This window comes from Falco naumanni, chromosome Z (genome assembly GCF_017639655.2).
Source record: "Falco naumanni isolate bFalNau1 chromosome Z, bFalNau1.pat, whole genome shotgun sequence".
In the NCBI taxonomy this organism is placed as follows: Eukaryota; Metazoa; Chordata; class Aves; order Falconiformes; family Falconidae; genus Falco; species Falco naumanni.
In genome coordinates, this window is record NC_054080.1 from 50,396,213 (window position 1) to 50,421,707 (window position 25,495).

The 25,495-nt window shown below is 36.5% G+C and overlaps 1 protein-coding gene across 2 annotated transcripts in view; it reads right to left on the reverse strand.

Moving 5' to 3' along the window:
• Positions 1-25,495, reverse strand: part of CNTLN (centlein) — a 197,735-nt gene that overhangs the window by 54,784 nt on the left and 117,456 nt on the right. For both annotated transcript variants that reach the window (XM_040579978.1, XM_040579977.1), the window contains exons 13-18: positions 17,656-17,705; positions 12,574-12,665; positions 9,217-9,737; positions 6,513-6,687; positions 3,464-3,545; positions 2,600-2,823 (exon numbers count right to left, since the gene is read on the reverse strand). In XM_040579978.1, coding sequence (XP_040435912.1) covers positions 2,600-2,823; positions 3,464-3,545; positions 6,513-6,687; positions 9,217-9,737; positions 12,574-12,665; positions 17,656-17,705 — 1,144 coding nt within the window. The remainder of the gene's footprint in view (positions 1-2,599; positions 2,824-3,463; positions 3,546-6,512; positions 6,688-9,216; positions 9,738-12,573; positions 12,666-17,655; positions 17,706-25,495) is intronic.

Sequence of the window (25,495 nt, forward strand, 5' to 3'; positions counted from 1 at the left end):
ATCCTTGGAGAATGCAAGCTTTGACTCACATGTGCAGTCATTTTTTCAGAAATATGCAAAGAATTGCTTTTGCAGAAACAAAACAAAGCAAGAAATCTACATTACTGCTAAGTGTTTATAAGGCCAAACAAAAAAAAGTATTTCAGCATTCTGAACTCCTACAAGCAGAAAGACAAATATATACATACATACATTGCTGTGTGGATCTTCAATAAAAATACACAAAACCACACATGTAGATACATTCTGAAAATCAAGAGATGCTAGACAGTCCTTAGGCTGTACAAGCTGTAAAATCTATCTCAAAATGAACATCTGGAACATTACATCTTAAAACTAGAGTCGACCTTCTAGCACTAGATTCCTTGGGGATTATAATGAAGAACTGACTGCAAAAACTTCTTCCCTTGTCTACTAATGGATTTATTTTCTTAGCTAAATTCACGCAACATGGCATCTCATCCAAGCCATGATGTTAATGTTTACAGTTGCTACAATGCCATACTTACCTTAGGGCAGCATCACCAGTTCACTGCTATTATAAGATTACTCAGAACTTAATTATTATATATGGAAGCTTATTTTTATATATTAGTCATTCTGACACTCCTGAAGTGTTAAAAAGTCTCCCTAAAGCCAGAGATTGTCTCAATCTTTCAGTCTTTCATGGTTTGTTCACCTGTTTTTTACCTTCTACCTGTTCAAGAAAATTCTAAAATCTAAAATAACAGAAGCATTGAGAAGTGTTCTTGCTAGTGAAAAAGTTATTTCCAAAAATTGTAATTTCCCTTGCAATATTTTAAAACTTCACTTCTAGGTAGTATTTCTTATAAAAAAAACCACAACACAAAACCCCCACACAAATGTGTGCTTTACAACATTTGATCTGTCTGAATCATGGTTCTCTCTCTAAAACATGCATGTACCCTGCAGTGACGGTTTAGGTTCTTTACCTCCTTAATTTTCACTTGGCAAGTAGCCCAAGCCTCTGCTTTAAATTTCCCACTTGGTAGCACTAGTATGGCACCTGAAGAGTAATTAGTTGTAAGAAAGGGAATTTGAATTGTTTGCTGAGAAGGAAAAAAAATGTGCATGCCTAATAAAGATTTTTCCTTGAGTAACTGCAAGACCATTTATTTATTTTTGCTTAGAATGCACCACCCTTTAAATAGACCAGTGACCAATTTTTTTAAACTTTCCAGAAACACTGAGTGAAATAAAACTGGTTTGGTGTAAAGACAATGCTGTATCACTTCTAGTCAGTCTTTTACATTACAGCAGCACTTATCTTGACATGAATTCTGCCTTTTTTTTTTTTTTTTTTTTTTAAAGTTTCCTGATAATGGCCTTTTTTATTTTATTCCTCACATTGCACTTGTATGGACACCTAAGGTGTAGTCTTCTAGGAAGGCAAATCATGAAGATGTCTGAGCAAGCAGAATATTTTACCTAAATCACACATATAACTCTCTGTGAAGTTTATACTGTCCATGAAACTTTACATTATGATACTGTTTGTGAGATAGGCAGTTCTCCATTGGTTCCAATGACCTTGGAAACTATTTTTGAACAACTCATTACATATATATAGTTATGCAAAATGAGTAACAGAAATTAGGTTTTCTCTCCTCTAGAAATTAGCAGTTCCCCAGCCCTAAGAAAGTGAAAAGTGCTGCTCCTGATACTGCTTCTGCCTTCTGTGTGAAGACAGAAATGCAGAGAAGTTTGAGGGGGAGGGGATTTGATTTCTTTTTTAATGTCTGCCTCCTTCCAGCAAGTCCATCTGTTGTAGCACTATAATTCTGGAAGCAGGATGTGTGTGTGACCAACAGGAGACAATTACTGCAAAAGTGTTTGTTGATTCAGCTCTATAAAGGGCAGGCCAATCACTACAGTATGAATAGAAAAGAATTCCAGCTGAGGAGCTGCATATAGATTAACACAAAATACATATATATAAATGAGAATGGGGAAAACCAGAAAGGAGTAATCGTATGGGAAAGGATTAAGTAGGAATGAAGACTGAAGCAGAGAAGAAAGCTAGCATCTTTGGGGCTGTTAACCAAATAGTTTACAAGTCTCTGTTTTCATAAATCTTGTTCTCTAGCTTTTCACCTTGACAAAGAGATGGGATTAAATAGATACAGAACTGGTCTGAGCCCCCTTTAGAAGAAAACTCCAGTTGCCTTGATCACTCCACCCTTGGGGCCTGTGCAGATAGTCCGTTTCTCCAGAAGTGCCTGTTCTTCACAGTGGAATGGGTGGTGGTCACGTGGACTGACCAGGTAGTCAGGCAAGTTCTTAGCCCACAGGCTAAAAGTGAAACTTCCCTCACCCATTTGAATGCAGGTAAAACGTCAGCATGAGGACCACTTCTTTTTCAGAAGGATTAACGAACTGGGTTGATACAACAGTAAATCAGTCCTCAATATAATTTATACATTGATTCAGTATCTCATATAAAGCATGCTGGTATATGACATTTCATAATTTTGATCAAAACATATTAAGAGACAGGAATTAATGATATCAAAATTTCACAGCATTACAACAGAATTAAGCTGAACATTGTAAGACACCATAATGAAAAGTACTTTACCTCTATGGTCAGTTTACTAGTTTGAAGTCTCTGATCAGCCAAATGTAGCTGAGCTGTTAGTTTTTCATTGGTTTCTTTAAATCCCTTCACAGAAGACACTGCTGTCTTTTTTTCATTCTGTAAAATAGCTATCTGCTGCTGCAATGACTTGATTCTTTCATGCAGTAGAGTAACACAGTAGCCTGGTTTCTGGACAATGATATTTCTTCTTTTTGTTCTGTTCACTAAACATAAAACAGCATGTTATTAAACTGAAAGATCGTTGCAAATAAAATGATTTCTAATTTATCTTTGGCCCTTCAAAACAATGTTCTTTCTAGCCTCTACAATATTTCTCAGGAAGCAAACTGGTAAATTAATTCAGTTAACCTGTAAGTGCTCTCTCTATGTTATTAATTTTCTGAAGTGCCAATGCTGCAAACTCAACAAGGACTTGGAAGTTAAATGTGTCTCATTTCTGATTGGTATTACCACTGTCTTGTTAACAGATATTTTTTTTAAGGTCTAAGACAAAATACAGTTACTTTTGTTTCATTGGCTGTGTTGGCTACATGGGACAAACAACAACAGCCAGTGAAAAGCCTATTTCATTGATTAGATTCAATAGGTAGGACCTAGTAGAAAGAGAGTATATATTTTAACTGCATTGAAAAGATGCTGTTTGCTGGTCACTTTTTATATGACAATTTCAATTTAAAATAATGAGCTAAATCTTTGAAAATACGGTTGTGGAAATTTAAACAAGCAAATCCTACAAAAGTATATAAGTGGGTTTATGTAATATACAAGAGGTTTTGGAATATCAGGCAGGAAAGCTTTGTCAATCCTACTTATGAAGCTGCCAAAAATATATGATATTCCTACCTTTGCCTAGAATTGTTGGATAAGATGTTGTAAGACAGCAGATCTTTCTCCTTTTGGAATGCAACCTCTCTGTGTCTTTATTCTGTGAATGGTGTTAAATAAAAAACAGAAGTACAAAGCTAGCAACCACAATACTCCAAAGTTTTGCAGTCTGAACTGAAACAACAAAAATTACTTCAAATAATACACAAAATAATTTTGATTTGAAAATCAGTCTTACATCAACCAGCAAAGAGTACAAACTTCTATCTTTCCCATCAAATGTAGAAGAAATAACAAACTGTTATAGGTAAACCACAACCCTTTCCAAAGAATCCCAGAGAAAAATGAAGTGTCTGTTAATGCCTACACTTTAATAGGTTCTGGAACATTTGAATTTTTTAGATATGCATTTACTTTTAGGGAAAAAAGATGCTATGTATTACTTGAAAACTTACAATATCCTAATTATCAAGATTATTTAAATGAAAATAAAAAGGAGTAACAGTCTTATTAGTTCGAAAGGATGAAGATCAGATTAGACACTGAGCTGTAACTGGAAAATGCATGAATATATATGAACATGCAAATACAACTCCTGTGTTTGTACAGGGTTTAACAAAAGTCAGCTGCATGCCTTTTAAATACCTGATTTGAAAAATCAGCTATTGCCAGAACGTATCAAATGTTCAATGAAAGAAGCAGAGGCTAAAGAAGAATGCTCCTTGCAGTATGTTAAATGATAATGTCTGGAGCATGGCTTACTCCAAAATCAAAATACTGTTTCCCTAGCTCTTAAATACTCAGGGTGTTTTGAAATGCTTTTGTTCCGGAATTCTGCAACATTAATCCAATTCTTAAAGTCTTCATTTTGCAATTTCTATGTGATAACACACATGTTTCTGGAAATATTTGTAATTAACATAACTGTTCATCAAATTTAAAAGAGTAAACAGCATCAGATTATCTATTAACTGCACTGAAGAAATTACTGACATTGCAGGATAGCTTTTTTGAATTCTAGGTTTATACAATCACCACAAAATCCAAAGGACAGGGAAATAAGATATGCTAGAAAAAAAGAAATATAACTGCCACTTTTTCAGGCTAAAATGAAAGCAAAACAAAGGAGATCAAGCTTTTGTAGGTCTGTCTCCTTCGAGTAGTCTCTTAATTATTTTATTCCATGACTCAAAGACAACAGTGGAAACCAGTACTAAGTCCCTATCTGTATGTCCAGAGGATCTTACACTCACTGAAGATACGTAATTGCATGATCAATGCTAGTCTGCAATAGTGATTATGTTACAGGGAACGGAGCTGTTGGCAGATGATGAGCAAACAATCCATGCCTGCAACGAAAAGCTGGAGATCTCCACTCTGCACCACAGCTCTGATAAATACTTGAGTTGTAAGAGAGTGCCAGTAACTCTCCTGATACTTCACAGGGTATTACATATTTACAACACAAAAGGCAAAACTGAGAAAGTCCTTGTGTCATAAATGATCTCCTCTCCAACCCCAGGCATAGCTCAGGTTTGGGAGATTTCTCTACCCTCTTTTTGTATGAGAATACCATGACCCAGCTGGAGTGTCCTTAAAACCTCAGGAGGGATTTAAGACTTGTGTCAAAACTGGTGCTCCCAATTGTCAATACTAAACCTTTTTGCAATACTATCTTCTCTACTCACAAACCATGTTTTCAGGTGCTTTTCCTGCAACAGGGGACTCCTGCTGAGGCATATTTACCTGCTTAGAGCTCTTGGGATGCTTCTGGTGTAGGCTCCCACTCCACCAATCTGTTACATATGTGTATCAGAATATACCTGCGTTGGCCTTTTCCAGAAAGAGAGAGTAAATGCTATATAGGCAAACAGGAGAGGCTGGCTGTGCCTGCACTATGAAGCAAGAGAGACCACAGCCTCCTGGATTCCCTGCCTTGTATATCTTCACTTAGGAGCAGCAGGAGATAACAGGAGTAGCACACTCTGTCAGATTTTCACATATATCATGCACACCTGCTCATACTGTGTATTCTGTACCAAAAGATGGTTGCAGAAGAATTTCCCTTTTTTTCGCCTTTTCTGCCAGAAAAATAGATCTTTTGATGGAAACACACAATCAAGAATATTTAACATGACCAGAGAGTTTGTATTTGCTTTAAAATTTTAGAGACTATGAAAATATAATCTGTTTTCAAACTTCACTGTATCACCATATATAACAGAATTTCAAACTAGTTTTCTAACAGAGGCAAGTTGTTCAGTGTTTCAGTATTCTGTTTCTTGAACTAAGAAACAACAATATCTGCTTGCGTTTTAAATTCCATGAAGTGATTTATTTGGCCAAACGCAGATGGGAAAAAGTATTAGACAGTGTTCAAAAGTCCAAAAATGAGTCATCTGTTACAGATTGTACAGAGCCTCTAAAGACCTGGGAAACAACCAGCTGGACCTCTTCTGTGAGAAAACAGCATATAGATGTTAGGAATGAGATGAGGGGTTCAAATCCCAGACAATGAATGTAAATGGGCTAAGAAGAAGCTAAAAGCAAACTTTCCTCTAGATAGAATCTCCTGGACAGAGCAGAGCCAAAAGCATCTTTCTAAGATGGAGACAACTCCTTCTGCACACACCAAATGAACCGAGAGGTGTTCATGCTTGATTAATCAGCACACCATTTGGCTAGAGGGGAGGAGGGGATGTTGCTGTTTCCTTGTTATGGGTTAGGTCACCCTGTTCTGTATGGCTTTGCTGATTGAGAAATAATTTAATGTGATGTCTGCAGCATTCTTTGTCTGGCCTGTGAGACAGCAGGACTAGCTTACAGCAGCTTTACACGTTTTAATCAGCTTTTGCACTCCTGACAGTCCCTGCAAATACTTTTGCAGGCTAATTGTTCAGAAAATATTCTAAATTATAATGAAACCATCCATTGAATATCTGGAAGCAGATTTTCTTTTCAGGTTACAACAAGAGTCAAATTAATTAAGAGGAGAACAGCAGTGATAATATGAACCATTAAACTTCAACACTCTGCACAGGAGAACAAAACAAGTTCTGTTACATACCTTTTTATTATACTGCTGGTTTTTGCCTTGTAAATGATCAATGTTGCAGTGCTTTTGACCATGTTGTATTTGCTTTTTTCCCTGTTGTTTACTTCCATCGGGCAGTGGATCAATGTTTTGCATTGTCTTCATAATCACTGTTTCCAAACTTTCAGAAGTTGGTATTTCAGAGTCACTAAAACAGCACATTCAGGAAAACAGAACGCAGTAAAACTAAAAGTTAAAAAGTTCCAAACAGCCAATGCTTGATCACATCAAAAATAACACATGCAAGAAAGAAGAGTAATATAAAATCCAAAGAGTACTAAGTTGATCTATTCAACAGATGCTTACAAATGTGATGAAGAAGAAATCTCTGAAATTATCAGGTTCTATTCTCTCAAATGGAATCTCACTCCACAATGCATGGTCTGAGACTTCAACTGCTTCTTAAAGGACAGCTTTTCTTACAGTCTAACAAAAGTGACAGACATGAAAAACTACCTGATAGTACTTCTGGTCTGTGAATGGCTCACAAAGTCATACTATGTTTCTACTTCCCTTCACTTTCACATTTGGTAACAAAAGAAACAAAAGCACAGTACTTCACTCAATAACATTTTGTTTCAATTGAACTTTATTTGTAGTGTCAACTGAGACAAACTCAAAAATCACACTGCAGTGAAATCTCTGCCTAGCACCCCTCTGGAGTGCTTTTAAATTCTGCAAGCTTGGCAGTCCTTCTGAAATTCACGGTCACACAGAGAAACTGGACCTGAAACTTCCATTCTACTTTGAATTTTTCCCTTAACTTGCACTCAATGTGCTCTTAATTTCCAGTTTTTCACTGCCTTGCCCCAAATTATCATTTCTTTTCAGATATTTAGTGAAGTCCATCTTAAAACATGAAATCTTGGATATGTCATTTTCTGTAACATAGAAATAACCATTTGTGCAATTGGATTTGTGAACGAATCCCTCGACAGAAGGTAATTTTGATTTGTAACTTCTTAAACCAAGACACTTAAGGTGGCACAACTGAGTTCCAATTAAGTTGCATCACCATAGAAATCAACAGTTTAGAGATTACTAACCTGAGAAATGGCCACTAATTGAAGAGTTCATACAGAAACGTGTTTATACTATCCAAAACATGTCCTGACACATTGGTATGTCTTACTGACTGATAAGTATAGAAATCAGAGTAATGGTTTAAAGGTGCTGCAGTAGCACAGAGGTATTTCTAACTGTATATGAGTTTCCCTCACTTGAATGCTTTCAAGGAATGTTCTGTTTAGAAAATGGAAGGCTTGAATCTAGAAACTCAGAGAAAATATTTATTAACATGTAGAAGAGGGCACTAAATGAAGGTATTTCCCTAACTTGTTGAGAATCACACCTTGAAACATCACCTTCCAAAATGTTCACTATTCTACAGCAAGAATCCTCTAACCTGATACTTGTACAATTATTGGAAGCTGTATTTATGGCCAGCTGCGACAACTGAAGCCTTACAATTACTCTCCGCTTCATGTCAAATTAAAAATTGCAATGACAATTTGTTTGCTCAATTTTGTCCTTAAAAAGCAAAACACAGTAAATTAAAAAAAAAGCTCGCTAATTGCAACAGAAAAACATATGTTTTCTGTAAAATCAGATCTGCAATATTAAACAGAAAAACAAACAAGCTTTACATTAATGATAGCAACTGACCAATTATATAGTTCTTAATTTGTTTTCTCTCTCAAGATACCATGTTCAGGAGCCCCTTGTTTTGCATGGGGAGAAGCAGGAAAAGGGCTTCATTTGCCACTGTTGATCTGCTCCATATGACATATAAAGCTAACAAGAAGCTTATGAAGATAATTCCATTTACCTCACTGTCTTGTCACCTTCTCTGTATTTTGGGTAAACATGGGCTTGAGAAATTTCTTTGCATGTCTCTTAGGACAAAGTATTGAAAAGGTGTGACACCCATTTACCTAGTGGTTTACTGCTGCCTTCCCAAGTACGTGTGGACAAATAGAAGCAGAAGCAAAAATTCTAAACATTTATGAAGCCTGCCAGTGCAATTTTCTGAGGGCCTTGTGAGTCATGACTGGGACTCTATGCAGTAACAATTACCTTTAAAGAACTGATTTTTAACCATCATTCAATTAAAGTTAGTACAATGACAGTGCATAAAACATACATGAAATAATTAGTGTGGATGGTTCTTAATTTAAAGGATGTTAAACAGCTTGTAGACATCTGCTAGCAAGCTGAAATGGGTCATTCAAAATTTATCTAACTAAATTAAGGGGAAAAAATGTTTCTCCTCCCGGGTCGGCATGTCACAAGATAACTAAACCGACTTAGTAGGCTTGCCTGGGAATCCTTAGCTGTCAGTGGTGAATATGCAAAGGGCCAGCAAATTAAATCAACCTGCCAAACTGTCAATTTCAAGCCTCATGACTGCATGAAAATAGCATCACTGGAAGAAATCAAGCATTGCCTTCTTTTGGGTTTCCTGGCACCTATTCAAATACTCATGCAGTTGTGGCTAATTTTGCATGCAAATTTCAGTCAATAAGCTCAGAACAAGACCTCCCAAGATATTTCAAAGGATCTGACAGTATTTTTTTTGAATACCAAATCAACAGTAGTTGAAATTCAATCTCCATTTGCTAGTGTTTTACATATGCACAGTGTCCCCTCTACAGGGCTAAGTTAATGAGAGCCGTACCTGCTTTCACTTACATCCTCCCAGCCGTCCTTACTGAAGTTCTCAAATACATTACTCATAACCTTGATGGACTGTTTGAGAAAAGCTCCATGATGTCCCAAAGAGCTCTTTTTCTTGGCTGTTTTTAATTTAACCTTGGTGCCTGTTATCTTGCAATTACATTGCCCAGAGGCTGCCACTGCTTTGGTTTCATCCAGCGAAGACTTCAGCTCCTGCACTTGACTCAGCAAATCTTCACTTTCATTTCTCAACCTGTTAGCTTCTGCCACTTGCCTCTTCAAAGATGCAGCTTCTTTTTCCTGCTCATCAAGAGCTAGCTGAAGTTCTGCTTTGTCTTTTTTTATTTCACAAATCCTCTTAAGTAGAGTTTCCAGATCTCTTTCTCTTGTGTCTGCATCTTCCTTTTGCACTTTTAAAGATGCTTTCAAATAATTCTTCTCCTTCAGTAAGTCTTTATTTACTTCTTTCTGTTTCTTTAATTCCCCTTCAATAGCTTTGAATGTTCTCTCTAGTTGATGTACCTAACAAAAGCGATTTTAGCATTCATAATATTTTAGCCTCTCCATACAAAAAAACCCTATGGTTTCAAACGTATTTATTATATGACAATAATATTACATTAGAGCACAAGGACAAAAGCAATCTATAGTCCTTAAGTTAAAAATAATTCTAATGTAGTGCAGATGAAAACATTTTAGCTGCAATAATACAGCTGTTGAACAAAGGGCAGATGGTAAAAGAACTTAAAATTCCAGGCAAAGTGACACAGAAGTTTAAGTATGTTAATGAACCTTCCTGATGCATCTTGAGCTCATTACTGATTTGGTTATGGTTATACATACTAACTGAATTTAAAAAACGCATTTTCAGATAGAATTTTTTTTTTTGTAATACTGACAATTTTGCCCTACCTATTTAAATCAACAAGTTTTTTCACGTGTTGTAAGTTCACAAATTAAATATTAATTTGATCTTGCAAAACACTCCAAACCAACCAACCAAGCTCAGCACCTGAGAGTATGAAGACTGAAATGTATTTTCTACTCACAGAAAGGGACAATTTACCCTGTTTCAATGAATCTGCTTTGTAAACTCATATGTAGTTTAAAGCAGCATATTCTACCTATGTATGATGCATATGCTTTGTTTGTACAGTCCTCCAAGCCTTACACATAATCAAGGCCATTAACAATACAACGATTCTCAATGTTCTTCTCGAATATTTGCTTAAAGTTACAAGCAAAGCCCACAATTTCCAGAAATAAGGTGCAATTTTAATTTCAGCAGATACTAAAATGAACATCTAGTCTGTGAGACTTCCCCAGAAGCTTGCAAAGGGCATCAGAGTAAGTTTGGTGCTCAGTAACCACTTAGTCATTTTTGAGAAATGTTTTTGGTTGGTTTTTACAAGGTCCATGCCCGCTCTTTCACTAGGGCCGTGGGTAGAAAAGACTGTTTCTCAAGGAGCTATAGAGAATGCACATAGCAAGTTCAGCTACTCACCTTCTAAAATACTGGCCAATTCCATCACTTTGTAGCAATATGAAACATCAAAACTTGCTTTGACATTGAAATAATTGAAACCATAGTATTTCTCAATAAACGCTATATGCTTTTCCAAGGACATTTTGTCAATGCATTAAAATTATTTTTAAACTTATGGAATGATTTACAAAGTTGGTACTACAGATTTGATTCAGATAAATGAGAGGTCTTAGTGTACAGAGGCAAGAATGCTCAAATTTCATATGCATTTGTGAATTTGATATTGCATTTGCGAGTTTGATAGTTTTAATAAGCATGCCTATCCATTGCTGTCTTCCTTTCATGGAAATTGTAGCACTCCCACAACTAAAAGGGATTGCCTTATGGCTACACACAGTTATTGCGTGAAATTAGAAACAAACGGTATTTTTCCAAATGCTTCAATGAAACCAAGGTTTATGACTAAAATCATAGTTTATACTTTCCTCCCCAATGAAAAGGAGCTGGACCAGTACCCTTCTTCAGCCACCTTCCTGAACTGAGATTCTGCTATTATTTTCTCAGTTCTTTAAAGCAAGTTTTTGCACTCACTATGCTTAAAGTCATGGATGACAGCTGGAAGGAAACAAACAATGAATAGCTTCTACACCTGTCCCTAAGGTACCATCATAACTCTGTATATCCATAGAGATAAAAATTATGTAGTACCTGGCAAACAAAATTATAGTTCTGAAATATAGATGATAAGCAAGCATAAACTGTGTGACAATTCAGATGGTAGCATTCATATTATTTCAATTACTCACTCTACCTTAAGATAAATGAATGTGAGCACTTCCTATTCTGTGTGTTATTATTTTAACATGATGTTTGTCATTCAGTAATAACGAGATGACAGCCTTCATTGCCTGACCATATGGCAAGTGCTACAAGTATATGCAATCACATCATCTGCTGTAAATTACCATACTTCCTACAAGTTAATTCACAAATAAAAAATAAATAGACATACCCGAACTGACATTCAAAGTTATAGATTTGTGTTTATTCAATTTAAGCATGCTTTTAAAGATTTATAAGTAATTAAACAAATATTGTTTTGCAAAATGACAAACAAAAGGCATGATACTGTCTGAAGGATGTCTTTTCTTTGCAGCAAACAAAACATATGGTAAAATACAAGTGAGCCCTCTTAAGTGAACACCTGTTAACATACTGAACTACTTGTGTATATTACAAATATCAATACAAATAACAACTAGTTAAGAACATCTTGTTACGGTATGAAGTAAAACATGTAGAATGTTGAGCAGTAATAATTAAATACTCATCATGTTTGCTAAGTCAAAGAACACTAAATGGATACAGTACTATCTGTGAAGAGTGATAAACCCACGTATATAGAAAACATTTGCACATGCAACATTGTGCCAAAATTTAAATACAGCAAAAGGTGGATTTATCACTATTATGTATCAATTTTATTCCATAGCAAGAGCTCTGTGGAGATTAACCCTGATATCATCTAAAGTTAAATACTAAGGAAAAGAAATGAAGGTTTCTGAACTTAACAGTGGTAAAATGCTAAGTGTGTGTTACTTCCAATTTATATAATTTGTTAATTTTTAATATTATATCTCTAAACATTCTTTTCATCTTTTCTGACATTAACCCTGTTTATCTCACAGGATGCATTCACAGCTACTTCACTAGAATTAATTTCTGACACAATTTTGGAAATCTGTATTTTTGAAATAGGAAAAAAAAAATCATGGCCTCAATTAATAAGTACTGACTTTTATCTATCTATATATATATATGTATGGTTCTTACATTAAAATGTAGATCTATATGCTGGAGTTGGTATCTTACCTTCTGTAATGTCTGATGTGAAACTTCTTTCATATTCCCCTTTGGAGCACTGTTCTTGACCCCATCATCTTCACTAACTTTAAAAAGTGGCTCTGTCAGAAAATAAATAATACATCTGTATCAGAGAATAAATAAACTACATCGTGACACCTAGTATTTCAATAAAACAATACTTAGACATCTTAAGGAAATGCATTCTTTACTTCTGCAATTATTCATAATGTAGTCTATTTTCTCAGTAAGCCTTGTGGTCAGTTTCTAAAGAGTGACCTCTTTTCAAAGTGTTCTGTCACATAATTATGAATCTTTGTAGCATCACAGTATGTTTTTTCAGAGTACAAGCTTTTCAAAGGTACAATAGATCTGCAGGTTAAAGACGCTGTACTTTCATTCCAATTTTTATTCTTTTATATACTATTCCCTCTGTGCCTTAAAAGCAGAATTCACTAGCTTTTTATCTACACAGTCGCTACCAGTTTTGTTCTCTAGGTCTTGTCCCCTGCTAGGAGGATCAGAGTGATTGGTGAACAAAGCAAACAGTAACAGAACCAGGATGGATGAAAACTTTAAACTCCTTTTTTTGTTAAGTGAAAGATCATGTACTTCACCAGATAAATCACACAAATCACTCCACTGTAATACTGTGAATTCATAACAATTAGAAATTGATAGAACTAATGAGAGCAAACATGACTCTAAGCATTATCACTCTGAGACAGCTGTGCACTTTAGGTACTAAAAATGCCACAAAAAATACAAGTTAACAATCAGATCTATTCATAGAGAATAATGTGAAGAAAAAGTTTAGAAGTACTAGTACATACAGTAAATCAGAAGTAATGCGTTCTGTTAAGATTTGAACCAAGAGCTTAGCATTCACAAATTGCCCACTGCTCACAGAAATGAGCAATTACATACTTGAGAAGGACTTTTTCTTAGAATATGGAATACTACATTCAAGAACAAAAAATCCCAACACACAAAAAAAAAAAAAAAAAAAAAGAAAATATTCACATTTCTTTTTGTGCACTTCTTCCCCTAAAATTAACTTAAAGAATTAATCTTAAGGGATAAATGTCTGTGCTACATGGTGGTCTCCTTTAGAAGTATCATTTCAAACTACAAGCAGACACTGCAGGTCACTTAAAAATTTTTGATTTATAAACAAAGCAACTGTAGAAGAAAACGGTGTTACTCTCTGTAGATTCACAATCCTCTTGATATAAACAGTGACTAACAAGTTTGTTAGAGTGAATTAGACCTTTCTTTTGTCTTTGGAACATGTCATGGCCAATTAATACTTCTGTATTCATGAAATAAATGGAACACTATTCTAAAGATAATAAAAGCTGAAAAAGGTAAAACTATGCATCTGGGGAATATGTACCTTTACCTTGATATTAATATGTTAGTTCCCATGTTATTTCAGACTACAGTCCCCCAGCACAGTGGTACTGCATACATTTACAACATTCTTTAAGTAACACACAAAGATAATATGAACATGCTTTTCATCTTTTTCTAAATATTCACTCATTTGAATGTCTGCTGTAGCTTTTATATCAGCATTTACTTTACTCCACTGAAAAGAAAAATTATTTCCCATAGTTAAAGAAACTGATCAAAGCACACAAGGTGTTATGTTTATTATGTGGATATATTAAAATACAATTGAAAACTCTATAAATAAACATATTATATGCAGAGAATATAGTACAGCCAAACAGATACAAAAGACTATACACATGTTTGGTATTATCACAGAAATCACAAGCAACTTATATTAAAGAAAAGTCAAAGGTCACTGATACATAACCCTTTCTACTGAGCAGAAAAATAAATGGCTTATCCAGCCCTCTTCTTCCCTCCTCCCTTTTAATTGTTATGTAATTGTTCACAGGAATTGGTTAGGGAGACAGTGAAATAGCATTGCCTGTAACTGTCTGTCTGTCTACGATAGCAGTAAGATTTATCCTATCAGTCTACTCAGCAAGACATACGCTCTACCCACCATACTCCTACGTAAAAAAATACCAAGCTCTCTCTCAAGGAACAAGCCCACAGGTCACAAACCCCACTATCTTCAGTGATCAAATTACCATGGTCTCACACAAGTATACTTACATCCCACCGAGAAAACATAGTTAACTGCCAGCTTTAGAACATAACACTTAATTCCTAATTAATAGTCACCAAATCTGATGGTAAGTTAGCTCAACACTGCTGCCAAAGCGGTACTTGAACTGTGATACTACAGTTCACTATTATTATTTCCAGGAAGCCTTCTTACACAGAGAAAAGACTACCAGTTTCAAAAAAACCAGAGCTGTGTATTAGGCACTCATAGAGTACCTACGAGAACCACAAAAAGAACGACATTTCTACCTCTGGTATGCACCAGGTGAAGGATTCCCCCAACAGACAGGACACGCTGTGGTACAGAAAGCCACTGTGGTACTGACTCCAGTGGTAGCCACGCATGCTCCCAAAGATGTGCCGAGTCTGAAACAGCTGGTAGGAAAAACTTCACACTGTAAAGACCAGAAGGAAAAAATTCCATTCTCACAGATCAGCTGTGGCCATGGTAGGTTCAGAAGCCTCACAATGGAAGAAGCCTTTCAACTTCCTCCTCGAAGAAATAGGGGACCAACATTTCACCTTCTTTTAATAAGGCACTTGCTATTTTTCTGGATAGGATTAGATGGACCCCCTCACTTGATTTTGGCAGAAATGGCATGAGTGCCTGCCAACACATTCCTTACATTCATAACAAATAACGGCATGAATAGTAAATTTGGATGTGATGACTGCTGGAAAATAACTGACAATGGCAAAAGAGACACTTTGGGCAAATGAATCAGAATGGAAAGGGATTCAGGAACGGCAGGAGCAGAGTTTCCTTTTCCCCTGACCTCCTTCATCTTTGACCAGCAGGGTTTGAAAAATGACATGGAGGAGCAACAAAGCTATCCAGTACTTCCTCCTGACATACACAATTGATATCTAATCAAGCAAAAGGATAAGGCTCATCTCTTTTAATACAGGGTAACTCACCCACTTCTTTCAGAATTCATCCTTGATGTGAGAATGCCTGACGGAAACAGGTAACCTGCTAAGGTGAAAGTGAATTCCAACTTCATTCATAAGCCGAGTAAATTCACATCAGGGTTACTTTTAGAAAAGAAAATATACTTACTAAGACCCTGAACAAAGTCTGTTTAGACTGTATCAAGTTTGCATTCTCAGCAAACTACAGGGAACAGACCTGAGGCTGCACTTTTATTTGGAAGAAGGTATTTAATACGCATTTCAGGGCAGAGGGTATACACACTTTCTTACCACATGAGCAAAGATTGCTCACATGCACTTACTTCTCTTTCAAGATGGACATGCAGTTTCAGTCACTACAGTGTGATCTTCTAGAAAATGTCAACTAATTGATAAAAGTATCCACCACACTGAAGTACCCTAGGATTTGCAAGGGGAACAAGGAAATTACTTTTTATAGACTGGTGAGAAACTATTTTTTTTAATACTTCAAGTGGTAAAAGTTTGGAAATGGATGGAATCAGCTGTGTCTTATGTGCTAACAAAAAGTGTTGCTTAATACATATCTTTGGACTTGATTTTGAATCTTGCCAAAAATTTCCTGTCCTAAATGAAACCTAAAACAACAAATGCTGGAAAAGGTAAATAAAATTTGGCTAACACACTTCACTAGTAGTTTAACCTTTAAGTCCCAATATAACAATTGATCATCAGAACAATAACCAAACTAAAAATGTGTATCCACCCACACAGGAGGATGTATTTCAATCTGAGAAGATATTGAAAAAAGAAGGAATAAAAGACTTAATTGTTAAAGCATTAAACATGTCAAGAACTGGCTGTGTCAGGGATCTGACTGGTTTTTTTTGGAAACGCATGGTTATTGCCCAGCAGGCCCTCAACTCCTTTTCACTGCTGGTTGCCTTTCCACTGTTCTCGGTGCAAAGACTGACTAAATTTGCAAAAAAAAAAAAGAGAAGTGATTTTTAAAGTCAATATTTGAAACATTCACCACTTCCCTTCAGCTCTATCTGGGGCTATGAAAGTAACAGATAAGAAGAAACACAAAAGAAAGCAGTAACTCCAATCCTCAGCAGCAGATACTTCCACTTAGTTTTACAGGTACTATAAAACAAACACAAAATCAAGAGGGGGAAAAAATCTTAATTTTTTCATTCAAGTGGCCAAGATTACCACAAAAAAACAAAACAAAAAAAACCCAACACCAAACCCAAAGAAAACTGGGATAAAGAATGGTAAGGTTTTATTGCTGAGAACATGCAGAGTACTTCTCCAAGTCTCCTACTCTGCTCCTTTGCAGAATTCACCACAAATGTGAAACCCAGCTGGACTGTAACTATGTTTTCTTGAATACTCCTCCCGGACCCAGGAACAGCAAACAATACAAAGAATCAGAGCAATGATGGAGAGGCAATGGTAATATATTACCTATCTGACTGACAAAGACCCATCTTCACAGAACCATCAACTATTGTAAATTTTGTAAAGATATAAAATAAGGTATCCATGATAATTTTTATAAGAATTCCACCATTTTGATTTACTTTTGAATTCACATACTTTTTGAGACTAATATTAAAAAAAGTCTGAAGTATCATGAAACTTCTGTATCACTGTATTGCAATACTGCAAAAAACATCTCCGATTCTGGAGGAAAGCTTCATAAACATATAAACATGTTTTAGATTTCACGCATATTTTATGCATATAGATAGATATTTAAAAGAATTTTATATGTAGTACATACATATCAGTTGCAAACATATTATGTGTATCTATAAAAACTGAAATTGATTTAATAGGCATGTAGATAACTTAAGGGTAAACATACTTTGAAATAAGAATACATATGGCCATATGCTAACAAAACACACATTCAAGAAAAAGAAATTACCCTTAAGAGAGAAAAAAACCTTAAAATTAGTATTTCTAATGGACTACATACAACCATACAAAATACTATACTTTACATTTTTTGATGCCAACAATTAAACTGGTGTACCGTGAACTTACCCACAGATCGGTGTACTTTCATCTGATCCAATTCTTCTTCAAGATTCAGTCTACAAAAGAAGAAATAAAAAAGTAACAACCACAGAACAATCACATACATGCCACTAAAAATGTTTTAAAAAGGAAACCAAACCCATATCAGTATATTACTGGGGAAAACGTTGTTAACACCAAGGAATTAGTTTTAATTTGATGACACTTAGCATATTTCAAACATAAGGAGTCATTTGTACAACAGGTGATTAAAACTTCTATATCTGAACTTACAAAATTCAGATATAATGTTGGTTTTAACATACACTAAGAAGTTTCAGACAGTCATTTTATGTAAGGAAATGTCTGAGATGAAAAGGAGACCAGTAAAGGGAATCCTGTTAAGAGGGGAGTAAGTATTCAGTCTTAGGGGAAAGCACCAGCCAACCTTGTGCAGATATACATTACCACTCCTCTTTTTCCAGCGACCATCTGAGAAATACTTGAGAAACTTACTATTATATTTGAGAAAATTATTATTATGCCTCCTACGCTTTTTCAGACCTGATCTACTACTGCATTACTACTATACTTTGTCCTGTCATATCAACCAGGTAAGCTCTGTACAACAAAATCTCTGAATTACCGGTTTTCATTCCATTAAAATCACATACAAATGCAGTTGTCAGGATTCCAATGCTAAAGTTTCAAAGTCACATTGTGAAATACTAGAATGAATGACATTAATTTTAACGGTTCATTTATACTTGTGTTTTCTGACACGATCTTTAACAATACAGTTGTGCACTAACTTAGCAATAAAGTCCCCGCATTTTAACCTAGGATCCTACAGTAAACAGAACACTGGGCAGTCCTTTAATATGCAAACTTTGCTTAAAATATAAACTGATGTCCTGTAGAAATGCATATTATTCTAGCTCCATTCTGAACACCGGATTGCCAATCTTCTCACAGCCATTTCTGCTGTACTCTGAACTGCTGCATGGGAAATTTATGATTTACGAAATCCCTCTGGGATAAGGCACAAAGAAATGGCTGCCAAAATATCTGCTAATGTAAGGAAAGGATTTTAAAAAAAGGTCTTTCAGTATACAACTTATTTAAAGCACATTATATGTTAAATGCATCCCTGACTCAGCTGTAACACACAAAGTAAAGAAAATGAGAAACACGAAAAGTTGAAGTGACTTGATTTGCATGACACATGAAGACTTCAGCTACTTCCAGGATCACTCAGCTGCCCTCACAGGTTGACTTTCTTTGCTCTTCTTTCATTCGCCATGCCCCAGTCATCATCAATTTCTATAATGCAGACTTAGTGGCCTTTACCTCCACTGTTCTAACTCTTCACAGCATGTTCACTTTTTGGACTGAATAGCAAAACGTGTCCTTGAAAAAACATTCTCTGTTTACATAATTAAAAGACTATATTCAACATTACATGCTTCCTGCTTGAACCTCCACCTTCTGGACATGTTATTTTTCACCTTTAAAATTCTTTTTTGAATGAACACATGCTTACATGCATCTATACATACTGCCTGCCACACACTAAGTGAAAGCTTACAATGATAATTGTACAAGATTTTTAAAAGGATTTAACTTTTGCATAATTTTTTTTTAGGGTGATGAAAGACATGCAGAAGTAAATACATGATATGAAGTAAGTAAAGGGGTAGGTTTATAGTCTGAATATCTGAAGCACTTCCAAATAAATTAATTTGTGAAATAGTCTCCAACTGAAGTTATGATATATCTAAGCTGGAAATATGTCAGACAAGCTTAGACAAAAAATTACAATTTGTAATACAAGATCCAACCCATACAAGTCAGTGACTGGCTTGCATGAATGACAGAAATGCCCAGCTGGGTTAGACCAGCACTGGGTCCATCCATCACCAACGCTCTGCCTCCAGCAGAGGCAAAAGCAGATGCAACTCAGGAGAGAGCACAAGCCCAACAGTTTATGCAGTCTGATTCCCAACTTTCCATCCTGAAAGTGGCACATAAGCACTACCCTTTGTTTCCCTTGCTTTAACTTGCCCCCTGCTAAAAGGACCTTTCCTCCAGTCCCACAAGAATGGAATTTCTTTATAACCTTTCATGTAGAGCCTTGTCAAAGGCAATTGGGAAATACAGATCAGATCACTGTTACCACATAGTTACTGTAACCCTTCTGCAATTCCAGCAGGTTAATCAAGCAGGATTTCCCCTTACAGGAGCCACACCGACGCTTCCCCAACAAAACTGTGATTATCTGTGCTCAGTGATCAGTCTCCCATTTTTGGTGTCTCGCCCCTTCTCCTAAAGACAGCCTGCCACCTTCCCAGGTATGGCCGCAGTCAGGCTCACGCGTCTGCCGCTCCCTCTGGAGCCAACCCCACTGACGGTCGCTGCAGCGCATGGCAGCCCACTGGCACAGTGGCTGCTCCCAATGCGGCTGCAGTTCAGTAACTGCACAATCCAGTTTCTTCACGCTCCTCAGGGTGTGAAGATCCTAACGCCAAGATATTAACAAATAACATACCTGCTTGACCTCCTAATTGCTGTACAGTTACTTCAAACAGATCAAACACCTTAGATCTATCTGCTACAAAGAATACATGAGTCGTTGGCACCTTCTTAGCATCTTCAGCATCTTAACGCCAGGGAAGACTGAGGCAAAGATTCACTGAGCTGTTCTTTCATGGCGTTGTAAACCCACAAATTTCCTAACTGGCTGCTTCTTTACGAAAAATGTTACTATCATAGCCTAAGAATCTTTGAAAACCGCCCTTCCAAGAGCTTTTTTTGCCCCCTCAACTTTCCACTTGCATTTGTCCTGCCACTGTTCATGCGCGTACCTGTTCGCACCAATGCAAGCTTATGTTTTAAACACTGACCTTTCCTCTGTGAAGGTCACATAAACTTCCCCAGTGAGTCTCTGCAGAAAGCTTTTTAACACTGTTTTGGGGTGGTGGCTGGTTTGTTGCGTTTTTTTTAATGTCACTTTTTAAATGGTAGCCCATATTTCAGGTGGGTTTCAGCTGCAGTACCTTTCTTAACAGCCTCCAGCTGTTCATAGCCTTTCTGTACTGCTTGTTCTAGTGTTAGGAGGGTTGCAGATTTTTGACTCTAGTTGCTTCATTTTTATGTGGCTCCCTTTCTGCAAAGTTAATATTCCCAGTCCAATTGATTTAGTCCACTCTCTTTTGCTACTATTCAAATCTAATTTAAAAAAAGAAGAAAAAAACCCAGGCTGTCACATGAACCCATCATAAAGGATGAGATGTGGGGAAAGGCCTCACCTCTTTTTCTTGGAAAGTCACAGAGCAAATAATCCTGGAAGTCATGTCCAGCCACTTAATTCAGAAGAAGGTGATTCCTTCCTGGAATCAGCAAGCATGGATTTCCCAAGGGAAAAGTCTTGCTTTACCAACCTGACTGCCTCTGTAAGGAGATGACTGGCTGTAAGAATAAAGGTAGAGCAGGCAATGGTGTATACCTTGAATTTGGCAAGGAATTTGAGATGGTCTCCCACCTCCTTATTGCCAAGTAGTTGAGATCTGAATTGCAAACTAGGTAAGGTGGCTGGGAAATTGGCTGGACTGTTAGGCTCAAAGAGTGATGATTTGTAGTGCAGAGTCCAACTGGCAGCTAGTAATTAAAAGCATCCCTCAGGGATCCATACCAGAACCAATACTGTTCAATATCTTTATTAACAACCTCAAAGATGGGTTAGAGTTGCTCTCAGCAGGTTCACAGATGTTATAAAACTAAAGGGAGTAACTGATACACTCACTAGAGGGCTGGACCACTGCTCACAGAGACCGCATAGGTGGAAAAAATAGGCTGATGGGAACTTCATGAAGTTCACCAAAGGCAAAGTTCTGCCAGAACAACTCTTGACAACAGGTCATTCTAGGACACCAACTGGCTGGAAAGCAGATTTTCAGAAAAAAGTAGGGTACTTCTGGGCAACAAGTTGAACATTTGGTAGTGACATGCCTTTGTGGCAAAGGCTAAGAACATACTAGCTGTATGGGCAAGAGTATAGTCAAATTGGGTTTACAAAATTGATACTGTTTGGCACTCCTGAGACTGCATGTGTGGCTGTGTCTTGTTTTGGGCTTCTCCAACAAAGACACTGACCTGTTAGATTAAGTCTAGCAAAGGGGGACCAAACGGTCAGGGACTGAGCACATGATTTACGATAACAAGGTGAAAGATCTGAGTATTCAGTCCTAGGAGAAGCAAAGATTTTATTGCTGTCTACCTAATGCAAGGGTATCAAAAAGATGGAGTTTGACTCTTCCCAGGGAGCACAGTGGATGATACGAAATCCAAGGGGCACAAATTAGAATACATCAAATTCCAACTAGATATAAAAAAGGAATTGCTCATTAGGCTGGCCAGACCCTGGACCAGTCACCCAGAAAGGTTCTGATATCTCCATCCTTGGGCTTCATCTCCTCCATCTTCTGTCAAAACTTGATAAGATCCTTCCCAAAATGCCACTTTGAGCAGCAGGTTGGACAAGACAGTTTCCAGAGGCTCCTTCCAAGCTGCATGATTCTGTACTTCTCATTGTATTGAGGTAACTATTACAGAGAGGCTTTCTCTCTAATGCTTTTTAAGTTCTGTGTACCATTCAACATCCAGACAGTATTCTTCCTTTTGGTTTCTAAGATTATTTGTTCTAAAAAACTTACTTATTCCACAAAATTTTTGTATCTCTACATCTTGCCTTGCAAGATAATGATGCAGGCTCCATGTGGATAGTTGAAACCTTCCATGATTACAGCCTGTCCTTCACAACTCGTTGAATCTCCCTTTTTATTTCTGCATCGTCAGCATCCTGATGAAGAGATCAGCAGTACAATCTCACTGCTACTTATTTATTATTAAAATACAGGACTTCTATGCAAAAGCATTACACAGTGTTCCCTTTTTCTGTAATACCTGTCTGTTAATTACACTTCAATAATCCTTTTCATACAGTGACACTCTCTCACCAGGTAATCCTACTCTGTCATTCCTGCAAAGCTAGTTCCCAGGCAACACTGTACCACACAGATTACTCTTCTTCCTCCAGGTCACTGAAAAGCCTAGTGTGTCAGGATTGTCATCGGATGCCAAGCAGTCTAGCTCCACATCTTGTTTCCTGGGCTTCTGGCACAGAAGTACTTGTAAATTATTTCTTCATACTGTTGATTAATATGTCAGTCAACTATTGTTGACATTTTTTTTTAAAATAAACCAGCTTTCCTTATCTTATCTAAAACACCCACTTCCTCCTATCCTTAGAAAGAGTCTCTACTGCAGGAGCGTTCTTGGTGCAAGAGGACACTGTCACCTCAGCTAGACACCAGGTCTCATTTTTTCACCTAAGAGACTAGATTCCTCCTAGCAAAGAGAATGTTGTCCTTTCCCAAGATTTATGCTTTTTGCAGCAGTACATTAAAACATGTCTTGTATGTAGATATCATACATGTCACATTAAAGCAAACTGAATAAATTGCATTTCACTGGGGAGACTGCTACCTGCATCCTGATCTTACTTTTTGTTCAGTCTGGGGAAGCATACATAGGTATATAGCCTCCCTTTTTTGAACCAATTCCTGTCATCCTATCCTACCCTAATTAGTTGTTTGTTCGTTTCTTGGTTTCTTTTTTTTTTTCTGATCTCTGAAGCCTGGCAATCTTCAGTTCACAAACTTGTTACGTTTTGAATGCACAGACTGGGCCACTCAAGGTCAACACAGTTAGCACTGAGCAAATTTCTAAGCGTTTAACTCATTTGGGAACAGATTCTGTATTGATTTTTATTCAATCCTTTATTTTGGAAAAACAAATTTAATGCAACAAAATCTTCAAATTAATTTCCTACAGAATTTTTATAGTAAATATAGAGCTAAATATGGAGAAAAACAAAAATATGTAATTTGTATCATTATACAAAATCACGAGATGATAAAGGAATGTACAAGTAACTGGCTTTTTATCAGGACTGTGTGCAGTCAAGTGGGTTTTTTACTATTATTCATAAGTCTTTTTACATTTCAAGGCAAAAGACAGAGCAAAAATTGCAACGTGAAGAACAACATACAGAAGCAAGTAGCTCTTCCTTCTTTTCTGTTTGTTCCCAAACTCCGTAGTAAAACATGCTCTGATATTTGAATATATTTAATGTGCTACTCTAGCTACAACTTGTAAAAACAAGACAAGTCACCTGTATACGCATCATAACAAAAAAAACCCAAGCACCTGGGTTAAGAAAGTAAATACTTCTTCAGATAGGAAGGGGACCACAGTCAGGACTTGCCTTTAGAGCCCCACTTGCAAGAAAACCAGACATTGAGTAGGAGTTATCATTACTTTTCTCAAAGCAATGTTCAGTTCTCTAAAATTCACCACAAAAGTACTGTAGCCTGCACATTTTGTTACAAGAGTGCAGCTCAACAAAAAAGAGGAAAGGGTATAATGTTGTCTTCTTTAAGAACCTACAAAAATCTGGAAATAGCCAGCTGTCTGTTTTGAAGCTGTAACGCAAAACATGGAGAATGCTTTCAGTTTATCCTTTCACAAGTCTCCTATGACAATATGTCAGCTGAAAAGCAAGGTTCTCTCCAGTTCTCTCTTTCATGCTACGTGTTGGTTTTGCTTGAGCAAGCAAATAAAATATATAGCACATAAAATTTATAAATCTGTATTTTTCAAGGAAAACCAATGATCTGCCTTTTTCAAATTGAAATGTTTAAATTCTATGGTTGTATTTAAGTTTTTGTGTTATTTCAGTCAGCATCTCATAAGCACGATCTCACTATGATGTCTAGTGCACAATTAAAAAATCTCTACCTTTTAAGCATTTTACAAGAAGCAGATTTTAAGTTCCACTTGTACAGGGAAGAGCTAAAAACTGAAGTTCATTTACAGATGATACCTCTGTACAAAAGGAGGACTATGATGTACGTAGGCATGGAAGTGCTGCTAAGCACATCAACAAAACAAAACAAACAAGAAAGGAATGAACAAGGAGAAACTATGCAGTCCTGTGGTTAAGGTTGATGAACCAGAAGAAAAAAAAAGATGAGGCCTATGGAAAAACTTAACATAGACAACAGATGTGATTAGGGTTCTAAATTGTATACATATAGCAATGCAGAACTCAAAAGAAAGTCTATGCTAATCATAATAGGAAAACAAAAAACTTTTCTTTGGAAAAAAGGGTTTGCTCTATAGACTCAGTGAAGACAGACCTTTGAACCATAACTTAAGAATGAATGATGGGATTTGAATACAACGGGAAAATGCAGGTCAAGAGGAATGATGAACAAACCTGAGTGTGAGTATAAATTGATCACTTCCAGCTTGTGATAAATTCACATCTTGACAGCTTTTCTCTTGACAAAGTCAAAGGCTACTACTGCATTTTACAGTCTCTGTCACATTCATGCTGTGTATTCATTCTACTGTTTAATTCAACTTATAAAAAGGGAAGTTCCTAGGATGTAATTTAACAATAGAAAGATACCAGACATGACCTTTGGGCAAATGTTTATCAAATACTGTGAAGTATTCTGCCAACTTAAACAATTTTTTATATTGATACATGGACTAAGTGATACATGCAAGTGAAAACTTGCAGGGTGTAAAACTCCAGAATTCTGTAAGTAAGCTCTTAACCATTAATAAATTGACAAAAAAACCCCTCTAAAAACAGAAATACAACCTAAGTAAATTTCAATGTTTTTCAAAAACTGTTCAGAATTGTCTCTAAAAACTTGCATAAAACATCTTCTAGCTGTATACATGAATTGCATTAAGCAAAGGAGATTCATTACTAGGAACAGCTATCAGCGATTCA